Source organism: Pipistrellus kuhlii, unplaced genomic scaffold (assembly GCF_014108245.1).
Source record: "Pipistrellus kuhlii isolate mPipKuh1 unplaced genomic scaffold, mPipKuh1.p scaffold_m20_p_4, whole genome shotgun sequence".
NCBI classification, from domain to species: domain Eukaryota; kingdom Metazoa; phylum Chordata; class Mammalia; order Chiroptera; family Vespertilionidae; genus Pipistrellus; species Pipistrellus kuhlii.
In genome coordinates, this window is record NW_023425540.1 from 80,582,693 (window position 1) to 80,597,843 (window position 15,151).

Below are 15,151 nucleotides of genomic sequence, written 5' to 3' on the forward strand. Positions count from 1 at the left end.
TACTCTCTGAAAAAGGAGTTTGTCCAGCAAAGGAACAGAGGCTAAATTAAGAAAATATGTCTTAAGGAAAATGTTAAAGCACTATTTCACAAATATAAAATTATATTTTGATTCATAATTATCTGTTTCCAAGGGCTGGTGTACTCTGCATAGGTTAGTATTCTACAGAAAACAACAAAATTGCATTTCTTTAAAAATTATTTGTAATTCAGACTTTTCGTTAGCTTTCTACTTTGTACAATTTGTTCATTTTTATTTACTGCATTTAACCTGTTGAGACCAGGCACAATTCTGGCCTTGAAAGAATGTCAAAATAAAAATTTTTTTTTAAATGTGTCTGCTCTTTACTATGTTTTGTGGCTAAAACTTTTTTAAAAAAGAATTTTTAAAAATCCACCACTACTTTGTTTGCTTTACTTTTAGTTAATATGGTCCATGTTCAGATACTCAACTAGCATAAAAAGGAAAACACTGCCAAAACTCGTTTGGCTCAGTGGATAGAGCATCAGCCTGCGGACTGAAAGGTCCCAGGTTCGATTCTGGTCAAGGGCATGTACCATGGTTGCAGTTGCAGGCACATCCCCAGTAGCAGGTGTGCAGGAGGCAGCTGATCAATGTTTCTAGCTCTCTATCTCTCTTCCTCTCTGTAAAAAAATCAATTATATATATATATATATATATATATATATATATATATATATATATATTTTTTTTTTTTTTTAAAGGAAAACACACCTAAAGAGAAGCATATGTAGTACTTTGAAAAAAACAACAACAAAACGCTAGCTTTCCCATCTCATTCCCATTTGGAAAATATTCCCCACACAGACACAATGAAGATTTAACATAGCAGGCTGATGAGGTGTACTTGTCATCTTCCTACTGGAAAATGAAATTCGAGCACAAAAGATTCTTCAGCTGCGTGTTTGATCTTGCCCTCCCCAATACAGGTCTACCAGGATGTCTACAGTGACGTATTAGCTTCCCCTGAAATTCACCCCACCTATGGGGAATTGCCTAATGAACCTGTCTCAAACCCCAGACTTTTGGGGTATAAGGTCTCTTTTGGCAATTCCTAGTTATTGATTCTTCTGCAAAGTGAATCTGTTTCTTGGCAAATTTCAGAAATAAACTTTTCCATAGTATTCAGCTAGCACATCCTAAACGCTGTCTACATTTAGATACCGCTATGTGCTTGTTTTTTTTTCTAATTTGCAACAGGAAATAGTGAGCAGCTGGCAGTTTTGCAAAGGACGATTGTGCTTATTGAAATTAAATTTTTTTTTCTTTTTAAATCTCAGGTAAAAGTAAGATGGTGAGGAGAAAACAAACCCAAACATGACTTATCTACCCACGTAAAATACAAGCCGCAATTGGCTTCATTTCACAAGGCTTTTGAAAAGCAGCTAAGACTACTTTTTGTTCGCCCAGCCTGTTACTGGAAAAGTTGTCTTCACTGAGCTCCGGCCCAGGGCTCTGGAGACACGAGGACCTCTTAATTGTCGGTGACAACACCCAGTCTAGTCCCAGAACTCACTTTTTCTTTCCTTTTTTTTTTTTTTTTTTTTGCCAGCTTGGTCATAACGCTGGGAGACACCCGGCCGGCCAGAAGACAGTGAGCTCGGTTGGCAGTTTTTTTGTGTGTGTGTGGTTTTTTTGTGGGGTTTTCTTTTTTCTTTTCCACTCGCCACTAGGTTGCACTAGATGAAGCATGCGGTGGAAAATATGCGTTAATTTTTCCAAAGCAGAATCATCACGTGACAAGACGAGAGAGGAGAGAAGAGAACGGAGCCAAAACGTTCAGGCTTGTCATCGAAATCCCAATTAAATCGCCTTTCTTCCAAAGACCGAGACAACTAACTGACTTTGGTACCAAATCCTGGTTGGCTGATTTTTTTTCCACTGGTTCCACTTCACAAGCTCCCCAATCCCCCGTTCTCAGGTTCCTTTCTGCTCCGCCACGATAGGCCAGCGGGAAGGACTCCTTCCATGGGGGGTTTTGGTCCCAAAAAAGCCGGGGCCGCCCCCCCGGGAAGGCCCCTATTTCAGGGTTTATCGGGAGGGGACTGAGCCTGACGAGGCTGCAGGGCCGCGAGGCCCCGCCCCCTCCCCCGGGTTCCCAGCACGCCCTGCGCGGGGAGGACAAGGCGCTGGGGGAGGGGCGGAGGAAGGGGCGGGGCGAGGGGGGGGAGAAAAGGGCGTCGTTTTACGACCCGGGCGCTGTGGTGCGGAAGCGGAAGTGAGGGGCGCGCTTGGCGGCGGCGGCGGGAGCTGCGGAGTCGGGAATCAAAACAAAGGGCCTGGCGGGGCGGGGGGAAGGCGGCGGGGTCGGAATGTGAGCGAAGGTGGAGCTGGCTGTCGAGGTGAGTGTTCCGGCAGCGTTGGGAAGCGGTCCTTGATGGGCCCACGTCTTAGGGTCCGCTAGGCTGGAGGAAAGACAGGGTGCCCCCATTTCCTATTGCTGGCGGAGGTCCGGGAGGTTGGCTAGTCCGCGGGGAAGGACTGGAACCCGCCACTCAGGCCCCCACTGAAGGGTTCGGGTTGCCTCCCTTTCGTGTCCGTTCGCGACTGTCATTGCTGCGCCGCTTCTGCCCTTTGCGGGGGGGGAGGGGGGGGGAAGAGAACTTGGCTCCCCGCCCGAACCTGTCTCCCTGCTTCCAATGGTGCCCTCCAGGTGTGGAGAGCAACCTTTCCAGAGGAGTTTGCTCTGTTGGAAGGTTCAGAGAGGAAGATGCTTTTGCAACCGTCCTGAGCGTTTTTGCATCCTCTTCAGTTTTCAGCACTCTCTAGGGTGCAGCCTCTGTTTTGAAGGATAGTAGTTGAGTTTTTTTAGGGCTTGAGCCACTACCACTACTGGTTGTAACACAACACCTTGATACACCTTTTAGAGTTCCCCAAGCACCTTTCTGATATTACTAAGAGCTCTCCAGTTACCGTATTATCTTTTGAGCTTCCTAACATCTCTGAGCGGTAATAGTCTGGTTTGTATACAGAAATATTGAAACCTACCGGTCTTCCTAGGCGTTTATCGAACTCTTCATTCACCCAGCTATTATTGACATGTGCTAGATTCAGGAGATACAAAAATAAACAAGGAAACATAATCCCTACTGTCACGGAGTTTATTCAAGTGAGAGAGACAGAAAATAAAGCAAGCAAGTAAGACCATTTTAGATGGAAGAGCTATTGAAAAAAGTCATGGGATTGGGGAGGGTGTATGAGGGGTTAAGGATTAGACTGGGTGTTAAGGCCACTGCTAAGTTTTCTACTTGATTGTCTCATTTAATTCAAATAATAGTCCTATGAGGGTGCCACTATCATTATCAGGCCCATTTGCCAGATGGGATCTGAGGCTTGGAGAGAATGTGAGCTGCACAGAGAGGAAGCCAAAGAATTGGGGACAGTCTGACTTCAGAACCTGTGCTCTCAAACACTATCTGAATTGCTCAGATATTCTGAGAGGTAATGGCAGAAGTGAGAGTTAAGGACAAATCAAAGAAAACTTTGCTTTGGCTACCTACATTACTTAGTGGCATTCCCAGGAATATTTGGGAAACTTTCCAGGTGCAGGCCACTAACAAGCTAATATGTGTGTACTTTCTGGTGCTTTATTGAGCAATACAGAGGGCACCTTGGTGTGGTAGAAAGAGGTGGACAAGCCTGGTTTGCTCCCTTCCTAATAGTGTGATCTTGGGCAAGTTATAAAACTTCAATAAACTTCTGTTTTCTCCTCTGTAAGATGTGGCCTACTCATTGTATCCATGTGGCAATCATAGGCCCACTACAGAGTAGATAATAACATATTTGCTGAATGAAGAAATAATGTTAAATAAAAATGCTTTAGTAAACTATATTGTACTCTACCTGTCAGCTCACTTTCAGGATTGGCCTTGAATAGGTTTGTGAGAACACACTGAAGTTGTGTATATCGTGAATATCACAAATTCTTTATGATCTAGAGGAGATTGTGGGAGATATTAAACCTGCATTTAATAGGAAAAACAAGTAGCATAATGTATTAATATTGTGGCTGTTAACTTCATCTCTGTCTCCAAATTAACTCCTAATTATAAACAGCTAGGTAAAATACAAATATTTATTTAGTGTATACTAAGTGACCAGCCCTGTGCTTGGCACAGGTGATAAAGTGGTGAAAACAAACAGATGGTGGGCTCCTTTATCTAACATTTTTCACAGTCAGTAGTGCTGTGAGGTGTACATTAGCCACTCTGTACCGAGGAAGAACCCACTATTTAATGAAGTTTTGTAGCTTCAACATAGGGGCCAAATAGCAAGTATTTTAGGCTTTGTAGGCAATATAGTCTCTGTTGCAAATACTTAATTCTGCAATTATAGTGCAAAAATCAGCCATACATTCTTAGTTTGAAGGCCATTTAAATGAAAGCAATGGGCTGGTTTGGGCTGGCAGGCCTTAGTTTGCCTACCCCTGCTTATGTGATCGGCCCTCCTCTACCTTAAATATGGCACTTGTATCATCATCTCTCCCCTCACCCTTCTATGTTGATGTTAAAACTGCTTGAAATGAGGATCTTATCAGAGAGATAGCTAAAAGAAATTCTTTTCTATATTCCCAGGTTAAATTTCTGAAAGATAAATTAATAACCTTAAAGTGGCCACTGTAGGTAAGAGTAGGTGATTGTTGGGTATGATGGTGGGGACTTGGGAATGAGATTCAGTTGTCCTTATCATTGGCTGGCTGCCTCCATGCCCAATGGCTATTATTGATTTGATCTGCATTTATTGTACTGTTTAAATACAGCATATCTGACTTGAGACTTCTCTGTTAGGTTTTTGTTGGTATTCCAGATTACACTTTCATAATAAGTAAACTAAGAAATTGGTTTGATAGTTTTGTAGCAAAATCAAATTCAAAGTCTAGCCTTGGTCGGATGGCTCAGTTGGTTGAAGCATCATACTGTATACCAAAAGGTGGGTTCACTTCCTAGTCAGGGTACATACCTAGGTTTCAGGTTTGATCCCTGGTTTGGGCAGGTAGAGGAGGCAACTGATTGATGTTCTAGGGAGGATTGGAAAAAAAAAATCAAAGTACACAGTGGTCACATAATCTGGACCTTCCATACTAATATCTAAGACCAGTGGGATAAGTTGTTATTAAATCAATTTCAAAATCTTATATAACTGGTAATGTGGACATATAGTTATCCTTTTACTAAAAATTATTTGCTTTCTGCTGTTAACTTTTTGACTCTCATAAGAAGAGCCTTTAGGGAAAAATAGTTGAGAAAAATTAAGAAAAACTATAGAAAAAGTCTACTCAGGGCTGGAGGAGGTTATCTCCAGCTAAGTGAAGGGAGAGGTTTCACTCGGGATATGCAGGTGTCCAAGATTTGACTACTTCTCTCAGGCATAGCATGGCTGTTTATAGAAAAGAAATAGGGCTCATCTGGAGTTCATTTTTATTGGAAGAATTATAGAACATGAGAAATGGAAGAGGCATATTTCTTAAAAAAAAAAAAAAAAAAAAAAGGTAGATGCAGTCAGAATTTAAGCATAAACAGTTAACCAAGTTTACCAAATTTTAGTAACCTGTAATATGCTTTGAAAGGCATTCTACTTTTATTCCTTAAGATCTTGTTGGGAGCCATTGCACCATTAACATAGTTGCAGTCTCACATTTTAGTAATAAAATTTGTACTTATGCATATAAATAACATTGAAATCTCATTCTCAACAGGGTGGAAGAATGAAAGAAAAGAGAGGTGAAAGAATGTTGAACAACTTTGTGTGGCTATATGATGGAAGGAAACGGAACTGAGAACTCCTGTAGTAGAACACACGGATGGCTTCAACAAGATAATGGTGCTAAGCCATGGCTTTGGAAATTCTCTAATTGCTTTTCTCGTCCTCAGCAGATGTTGCCTCTTAGTCCCCAAACGGTAACTATGTGCAAGACTAAGGACATAGTAAACCCCTAATGCAAATAGATGGTGGCTCCGTGTGTTCTGGGGCAGTTGCTCTCGCTGGAGTCTGTGCTAAGGTTTCTGGTATCTTGCTTGTATTACTTCTTGTGGAACATAATTATAATTCCTGACTCAATGAGCATAATTTTTTAACTACTATATGTCCACTCTTAAGTAACAGTAGATGCTTTAAATATTTAATGTTAACATTTTGGGAAGATTTGTTTCTCATTAAAGTCATGGATTCCAAAGATAAATCCACATTGTAGAATACAATTGGAGAAAATATAAAATAGATTTTATTTTACTGTAGCCTTCTGAAATTTTTTAAAAATATATTTTTAAAAATTGATTTTAGAAAGGACAGGAGAGAGAGATAGAAACATCAGTGATGAAAGAGAATTATTGATCGGCTGCCTCCTGCATGCCTCCTACTGGGGATTGAGTCCACAACCTGGGCAAGTGCCCTTGACCGGAATTGAACCCGGGACCCTTCAGTCTGCAGGCTGATGCCTATCCACTGAGCCAAACTAGCTAGGGCCAGATCCAGACACTTGATTTTTGTCAGTGGCATCCAGAATTGAGTGTGTTCAAGAGGACCAACTCACAGTAACCCTGCCATAAGGGCCAGATTTGTATAAATTAGAATGGCAGTGTATTTATTTCCAGCCTGAACTATAATTATCAAAAGGGCAGAATATAGTGCTTGTTGGATGGTCAGCCCATTGCTATTTCCTCCCTTTTCAGTAAAATCTAACTGAAAATCCAGATTCCTCCTTAATGAATAAAGAATCACGGCAAAAGGAGTGAAATCATAGAAGTCATGTGGACCCTTTTATGCTCCCAGGAATGACCATATCTCAATCACTGTACGAGGGCATCATCTTCATCTTAGTAGAGCCTGCAGTCAGTCCATAAAGGCTGTTGATTAGTTAGATCTTTCAGGGTCCAGGAACTCTGCTGAGAGCTTTATGTATATGATCTTTTTTATCCTTTTAACAATTGTCAGAAGTACATCCTGTTGTTCCCAATTGAAAGATGAAGAAATGGAAGTGTAGAGGGCTTAAGTAACTTACTCAAGGTCATAAAGCTATTGAGTATCACGTGCAAGCCAAGGCCTCTGACGCTAATGCCATACCACAAACTTGATAAGTTTACTGGCCTCCTGTGTCTATGTTGGAGGAATGTGACAAACTATTTCTCTTGTACTTCTTCCCAGACAGTTTTCTAATTACCCTAATTTTTTCCCCACTGGCTATAGAATAATAGTTGGCATTATGGATTTAGGCCATGATATTCTAGGGTTTGCTAAATTTCATCAGCAACACGTTTACAGACTTTCCTGCAGATGGGTCACTTGGAGAGATGGCTGAGCTCATCCATAGAGTTTGGAATCTCCTACAAAGGACCTGACTAAAACCCCTATGCTTTTACTGCAAAGCACTTTGCTTTTAAGCCATGTTTATTGAGTGCTGCTGTGACTGTTGTTTCCATACCACCTATTTTGTCTTCAGAAGATGCCGGGAGACAAGGGAAAGTTATCAAAAGGAGGTAACTGAGACATAGATGGTTAACCCAGTCTACCAAAGACCCTTACCCAAGTCCAGTGGTCGGCAAACTTCAGCTCATGAGCCACATGCGGCTCGCGAACCGTGGTTTACAGCTCTGTTGACTAATGAGTTTGCCAACCACTGGGATAGGGACTTCATCACAAGGAACAATAGCCTGTAATTATTGGAATCGAGAGTCTAAGTCAGTGGATGGCAAACTCATTAGTCAACAGAGCGGCAAACCACAGTTTGCTGACCACTGCCCTGGTCTCTTAAAATCCCAAAAGAACACAGCCTTTCTTACCTTTCGTTGTCTTTTCATGTTCACCTCCTGCAGGCCTCTCTGAAGAATGCCGTTGGTTTTAGCTGGTATTCCATTTTGTTTGTTCATGATTGAGTGGTATAAACAGGATTGAATCCTTTCCATTGTTGAATGCAATAGGATGTAACCAAAAATCTCTGACCTCATTAAATTAACTGGTTTTCTGATTTTTTTTTTTTTTCCCCTCAGAAAGATTACATGGAGAACAAGAAAGTTGCTGTGGAATTAAAGGATGTACCATCTCCTCTTCATACTGGCTCTAAATTTTTCCCAGCTGTTCCACTTCCAGATACTCATTCTCTTCAGCAAACTAAAATACAGCTTCCAACTGTCCCCAAAGTAAGCTGCTGTGCTCATTGCACTAATGAATCCTCCACTTCACCGATGCATTTTGGTGGCGGCGGTGGCAGTGGCGGTGGCGGTAACGGAGGTACTGGTAGCTTGATTCACACGGGCACAGTGTTAGACTCACCGAGCGCCAGGACAATCACATGCCAGGTAGGGTCAGGACTTGCTTTTCAGTCTGCACCTTCACTCCAGAATGCCTTAGCTAGGAACAGTATGGCTGGCATTGCAAGTGACTTTCCCAGCACGTGTCCAGAAAGCAGTCTCTCTTCCTGCCAGCACCTGCCCTGCTGTGGAAAGCTCCATTTCCAGTCATGCCACGGTAACGTGCACAAGCTCCGTCAGTTCCCGGCTCTCCAGGGCTGCGCCTCTGCCGGCTATTTCCCCTGTTCTGATTTCACGAGTGGGGCTCCCGGGCACTTGGAAGAGCACCTTTCTCAGTCGGAGCTAACACCTCACTTGTGCACCAGCTCTTTGCACCTAAATGTGGTCCCTCCGGTGTGTCTGAAGGGCTCCCTTTACTGCGAGGACTGTCTGAACAAGGTTCGTACCTTTTTATCTGATATGTTGGGGGCGGCCGCGGTTTGAGGAGTAACATTTTTAAAGTGGATGTATCTCGAAAGGCCTTTCTTTTGCATGGGGTTGAAGATCCTTCCATGATGCTGCTTTCTTCCCATGAACATAACTTCTGCTGGTCCCAAAGCTATGGGTAAAATGGGAGGAACCATTCAGAAAGGTAGAGAGTAATTATTTATATAGTTTACCCTGTTAGGGCCTCTCATGATAAATCTGTTTCCTACATGTAAACCTAGTTCAGCAAAGCCTCATGTACTGTTTTATCTTTAAAGGCTACAGCATGATTGTGATTTCTTATAACGCCCTGTACATGAACCCATTCATGTAGTGTAGGTAATTTCATATTGTCCTTTTGTAGTAATTTGAGGAACTTGAAACTTGGCCTCAATCCCACCTGTGTTTAAGTGAACACTTAATTCCCTTTATGTAAAGTATGTCTGAGGTCTCCATTGCAGCAGACACATGCCCTAGAATGTAAAGGTCTGATCATGTGACTCTCCTGATCATTTCAAGTCACTTCTTCGAGTGGGTTTATGAATTGATAGCTAATAGTTCTAGGAAAGATGATTTGAATAGATTTTATTAAAAGTTAGCATCTGGAAAGGAGAAATACTTGCAATGCATTTTCAGTTATGTATAATTTTGAAATGATACATCTGAAGCTTTTTTTTTTTTTTTTTTTTTAAATTTAAAACAGCCGGCAAGAAATAGTATAATTGCTGCTGCTAAAGTTTGGCCAAATATACCACCTCCGAATACTCAAACTGCACCTATTACTGTTCCTCTGTGTAATGGCTGTGGAACCAAAGGGAAGGAGACCACATTGTTATTGGCGACCAGTCTAGACAAAGCTGCTTCAAAATTTGGTAAATGACAGGATAGTATAAAATGTGCATATTTAAGTAGTTTTCAATATCATATACTAACTGTGCATTTAATTGCCTGTAAAAGAGTCCTTGTGGTTCTAAAGCTACTGTGTATGTGAGTCTCCATTTCCATCTCTTGCTAAAAATATTTTCATTTTTATAGATGAGGAAGTTATTTGCCCTTTATTTATATTTTTAAAAATGCAGTTATTGATTTCAAAAGGAAGGGATAGGGAGAGAGAAAGAGAGAAACAGCCATTATGGGAGAAAATCATTGATCGCCTGCCTCCGGCACACCCTACAGTGGGATTGAGCCTGCAACCCGGGCATGTTCCCTAACCAGGAATCAAACTGTGGCCTCCTGGTTCATAGGTCAGGGACACTCAACCACTGATCCATGCCATCTGGGCTCATTTGCCCTTTATATTGGGCTAGGGCTAATTGAGATCAGAAGCTGTGTGTAGAAAACTGGGGAGTACATTAGGAGAAATAAGTACTGGATGGGACATGGTGTCAACTTAGGTTAATAATCACACTTGTTAATTGTATGCTCTATAGAAGGTCTACGTCTTTAGAAAGGTTTGGTAATGACTGGTGAAGAATGACATTTGAAAACCTAAGAGCATTTCCCTCAAAAGTAATTAATGTGATATTTTATTTTTTAAAACCATTTTAAAAATATTAAATCAGATGTTACGTTGCAGTAAAAATCATTTAAAATCGAAAGTAAAAACTTCACCTTTTGTTACCTCTTCATTGTTCTTTCCTATGGGACAAGCATGGTCAGAGCATGGAAATCGGGTCCCAGAGCGGCAGCATCCACGCACCTATGTGTTAGTATTTAGAGATGCATAAGTGGCCAGCATGAGGACGGCTCATGTTTTGTGGTGGGTTATTGTGGGCTTAAAGTAAGTTAACCTTTTTAAGTTTGTTCTCTCCTGAAAAATAGGAATAATTGCTAGAGGTACGATGACAGCTTGGGGTTTTTTGTTTTATTAGATCAACCAGTGAGGTTGGTATCCTTAAAATTAATATCCATCAATTATTTTTATTTCCTGCCACTAAGAATGATAGGTAGCTATCTATTTTATTTTAATTTGCCATTTCTCTTTCGTTATGAGTAATTGATGAAAGTGTTAACATTTCTTAAGGCCCACCAGAAGTTGCACTAGCTGGACAGATGCTGGAAAACTTACCGCCCATTGGAGTGTTTTGGGACATTGAAAACTGCTCAGTCCCCTCCGGCCGCTCAGCCTCTGCTGTTGTACATAGAATCCGTGAGAAGTTTTTTAAAGGCCATAGAGAAGCAGAATTCATCTGTGTTTGTGACATCAGTAAAGAAAACAAAGAAGTTATTCAAGAGCTGAACAATTGCCAGGTAAAAAATAAAACAGTTGTAATTTATTATGGTAGAGGAATAGTTACATGTGATTTTCTTTTAAGGAATTACAATTCAAAATTTGTTTAATGTGCATTTGGAAATAAAGGAAATTAACAAAAGATTATTTCTAAAGTACAGTAAATCCCCACTTAACATTGTCAATAGGTTCTACAACTTCAAGTGAAGTGACGTACAATGAAATCAGTTTTGCCATAGGCTAATTGATATAAGCAAGAGTTAAGTTCCTACAGCATTTCACCAGTGTTGTAACAAAATGACATTGAATGAAATTATGTCATTCCAGGGCCTGATGTAGTAGGAATCATCTAATCATGTCTAATCTTTCAGTAATGCTACTCGTATGTGACTAGTGATATACCCGTATAAAGGTTTCCTTTGATTTTCATAATTACTCTGTGAACAAGGCTCATAGAACTTATTATTTGAAATTTATGAATGAAATTGAAACCCCCAAAGTGGTTAAGCAACTTAACAAAAATTTTTTTAATTGATTTTAGAACAGGGTGTTGGAGGAAGGCAGAGAGAGAAAGAGAAAGAAAAACATCATTTTGATGTTCTACTTATTTATGCAATAATTGGTTTATTCTTTTATGTGTCTAACCTGAGATCGAACTCATGCCTTGGTGTATGGGGATGATGTTCCAGCCAACTGAGCCATCTGGCCAGGGCTTAAGCAACTTTTTTTTTTAATTGATTTTAAAATCAAGAGAGAGGAAGGGAGAAGGATAGAGCGATACAAACATCGGTAAGAGAGAAACATCATTCAACTGCTTCCTGTATGCCCCTAATGGGGATTGAGCCTAGATCACAGACATATGCCCTGACTGGGAATCAAACCAGTGAGCTCTTGGTTTGTGGGTCAGTGCTTAACCACTGAGCCATACCAGCTGGACTTAAATGTTGTTGTTTTTAAAATATATTTTATTGATTTAAAAAATATATATTTTATTGATTTTTTACAGAGGAAGGGAGAGGGGTAGAGTGTTAGAAATATCCATGAGAGAGAAACATTGATCAGCTGCCTTCTGCACACTCCCTACTGGGATGTGCCCAAAACCAAGATACATGCCCTTGACCAGAATTGAACCTCTGTCCACTGAGCCAAACTTAAGCAACCTTTTTAAGATCACATGGCCATTTTGTAGATAACTAAGATTTAAATCCATATTGAGCACAAAGTCTTTTCTTTTGAACTGGAGCTAAAATCTAGTTCTTTTGACTCTTAGACAAGTAATTCCATTGATATGCTATATTGGTGTCTAAAATTATATATTTATGTTCTTTATAAAAACTAATCTATTGTGTATTGCATGTAGTGGCACCTCTCAAAACTTGTCTTGCTTTGAAGACTGTTATTTATGAGCCTGATAATTTTTTTTTTGTTAATTCTCACCCAAGGATATTTTTCTATTGATTTCTAGAGAGAATGGAGGGAGGGGAATGAGAAAGAGAGAGATCTATGTGACAGACTCACATTGATCGGTTGCCTCCCACATGATCCTGGCCAGGACTGAGGAATCAAAACTGCAATCCAGGTGCATGCCCTTCACCGGGAATTGAACCTTTGACCCTTTGGTGTGCAGGCCACTGGGCCACACCAGCCAGAGCAAGCCTGATAATTTTAATAGAAATAAACACATTTAGCTCCCTAGAGGCTAGGTGCCTCTCCTGTTCACTACCTGACCCCAGATCCTGAAAGGCATAGTGTCTATAGCATAGACAAATAAATGACACCAGCCCCAAGTCTTATTTTAATCATATATCAAATCTCTGCTCTTCCCAAATTGTTGGTAAAAGCTCTTGGTGAAAGCTCTTGAAAGTAGTTCATGCAACTACTTCAAATTTCACTTCCTTTTCTCTGCCTAATTTCTGACAGGGTTTCATGGATGAAGTGAAAAAGCAGACTAGAGAGGAGAGTGGGGTTAGTAATGGAAGCAGGAAATTCTTAGGGAGAACCAAATTTGAAATTATTGACATCTAGTTGTAATTTTTCCCCATTTCAAGTTGCAGTAATAATAATGAAAGATTTTGTTTCCTCAAAGATAGTCTGTTAAGATGTGTGCAGAATGGGTAGTGATTTTCTCACTTCAGCCTTTGCTCATTTGTCCTTATAAATTAACGCAGGTAACTGTTGCCCACATCAATGCTACTGCTAAGAACGCTGCTGATGATAAACTCCGCCAGAGTCTGCGAAGGTTTGCAAATACGCACACTGCTCCAGCCACTGTGGTTCTTGTGTCAAGTAAGTATGGAAACATCTCATTTCAGCTAAATGCACTGTGGGGAATTATCATAGGGCCAGAACACGTGGAAGTAAAATGTGTCCCAAAGAGGCTGAAGTACATAGAACATATTTATGCTTATGTCTGGAAGCTGTCTAGGAAATAAAAATGGATGTACTTGGAATTCTGTATTTTCTCCTTGGGACTTAAATAAGGATTCTTATGGGGCGAGGTTTATTAAAGAAAAAGTAATTTTTTCTTTTTTCTTTTTTTTTAAAGAAAACTCTAATATTGTTTTTAACCCTGGGCCAATGCTGCTAATCTTAAAAATCTAAGATGAGTAATTTTCATAGTTGACATTCCCCAGAATATTAGTATTTTCTTCCTGTTATTACTAGAAGTAGTAACATGTGTCTTGGGATTCATATAAGTATATGGTAAAATTGTCTTATCATATTAATCCCTCTGATGGCAAATGTGTTCCTAGTCAAAAGAGGGAGGGGTCGGGGTCGCGGTCAGCTTTAGCTCATGCGGTTAAGTCATCATGGCAGACACTCCTTGTTAGGGAGGGTGGAGTCCGTCTTTCTCAAGTGTTTCTAATGTTTGGGGATGGGGTTGGGCTGTACTTTCCTTTCAGCTGATGTCAATTTTGCCTTGGAACTTAGTGACCTGAGACACAGACATGGTTTTCACATAATTTTGATCCATAAAAACCAGGCCTCAGAAGCACTGCTGCATCATGCTAATGAACTGATTAGATTTGAAGAATTCATTTCCGACTTGCCCCCCAGGTCACCACTAAAAATGCCTGTAAGTGAGTTTGCTTGCTTTTTGCTATATTCCAGCAGTACATTAGTGAGGTTGAAGAAGCCCTTAGCAAGGGGGTTTCCAAGCCTAGAGGCAGCTCTGCATTTAGGAGGCTAGCCAGATTTTGAAATAAAGGTTAGAAATCTTCAGTTCTTCCCTTACAAATATACAGAGACTTGATATGTATGAATGTTGTTTTTATTTTTAAAATTGACTTAGATTTACCTTACCAACAGCCACTGTTCACTATCTCCATAGCTAACATTGCTTTGTGTCAGATGGATAGAAATAATGGAATAAGAGTTATTATTCCTTTTCTTTCAAGTGTTTTGGATAAAGAATATGGTGATGGTTTGTACAAACTGGTGTGTTTGGAGTCAAATAAACAGGAATTTTAAAGTTTTCAGGCATTTAAAATGTAACTCCTCAGCAGGGCTCTGAGCCTGTTTTCTGTAGTTGCATTCCATATCATGCAAGTACACAGGAAAGTAGGAATGGTTTTTACTACACCTGTAGCCTGTTAAGCCACATGATAGGAGAATGTGAATTATTTCCAGCAAGCTGAGCATGTCTGACAATCTTGATTCGAGACGGCAATGTTTACTGCAATGCTGAGCAACATTAATAAGTTGCTCGGAAATTATTTATGTAACTCTTAAAGAAACAGTAACGACAGAGAGGAGCTATAGTGTAGACCCATGGTCCGCAAACGGGCTCGCGAGCCACATGGGGCTCTTTGGCCCCTTAAGTGTGGCTCTTCCACAAAATACCACGACTTGGGCAAGTCTGTTTTGAAGAAGTGGCGTTAGAAGAAGTTTAAGTTTAAAGAATTTGGCTCTCAAAAGAAATTTCAATCCTTGAACTGTTGATATTTGGCTCTGTTGACTAATGAGTTTGCCGACCACTAGTGTAGATGAAGCAGAAGTGTAGGCAATCCCCTATATTAAGTGCGGTTTTAGTGTAATTAAATAACTTTAAAGTTAACAGAAATACCTTAGAGATTATCTCATCCAATGTCCTTATGTTAGGGAGGAGAAAGTCAGCACTTAGAAAAAGGAAGCACTTCATTGGAAGTCACACAGCTTGATCACAGAAGAGCAGAGATGACCCCAGGGCCTC

General features: G+C 40.5%; 1 protein-coding gene across 10 annotated transcripts in view; it reads left to right on the plus strand.

The window, feature by feature from the left end:
• The first annotated feature begins 2,228 nt into the window (after positions 1-2,228).
• MARF1 (meiosis regulator and mRNA stability factor 1) overlaps positions 2,229-15,151 on the plus strand; it is a 47,047-nt gene continuing 34,124 nt past the window's right edge. For all 10 annotated transcript variants that reach the window (XR_004982821.2, XR_004982820.2, XM_036408909.2 and 7 more), the window contains exons 1-7: positions 2,229-2,363; positions 5,717-5,918; positions 8,004-8,702; positions 9,433-9,601; positions 10,753-10,979; positions 13,128-13,245; positions 13,863-14,035. Coding sequence is in view for 8 of the 10 variants with exons in the window: in XM_036408909.2 (XP_036264802.1) it covers positions 5,775-5,918; positions 8,004-8,702; positions 9,433-9,601; positions 10,753-10,979; positions 13,128-13,245; positions 13,863-14,035 (1,530 nt within the window). In the remaining 2 variants the exon portion in view is untranslated. The remainder of the gene's footprint in view (positions 2,364-5,716; positions 5,919-8,003; positions 8,703-9,432; positions 9,602-10,752; positions 10,980-13,127; positions 13,246-13,862; positions 14,036-15,151) is intronic.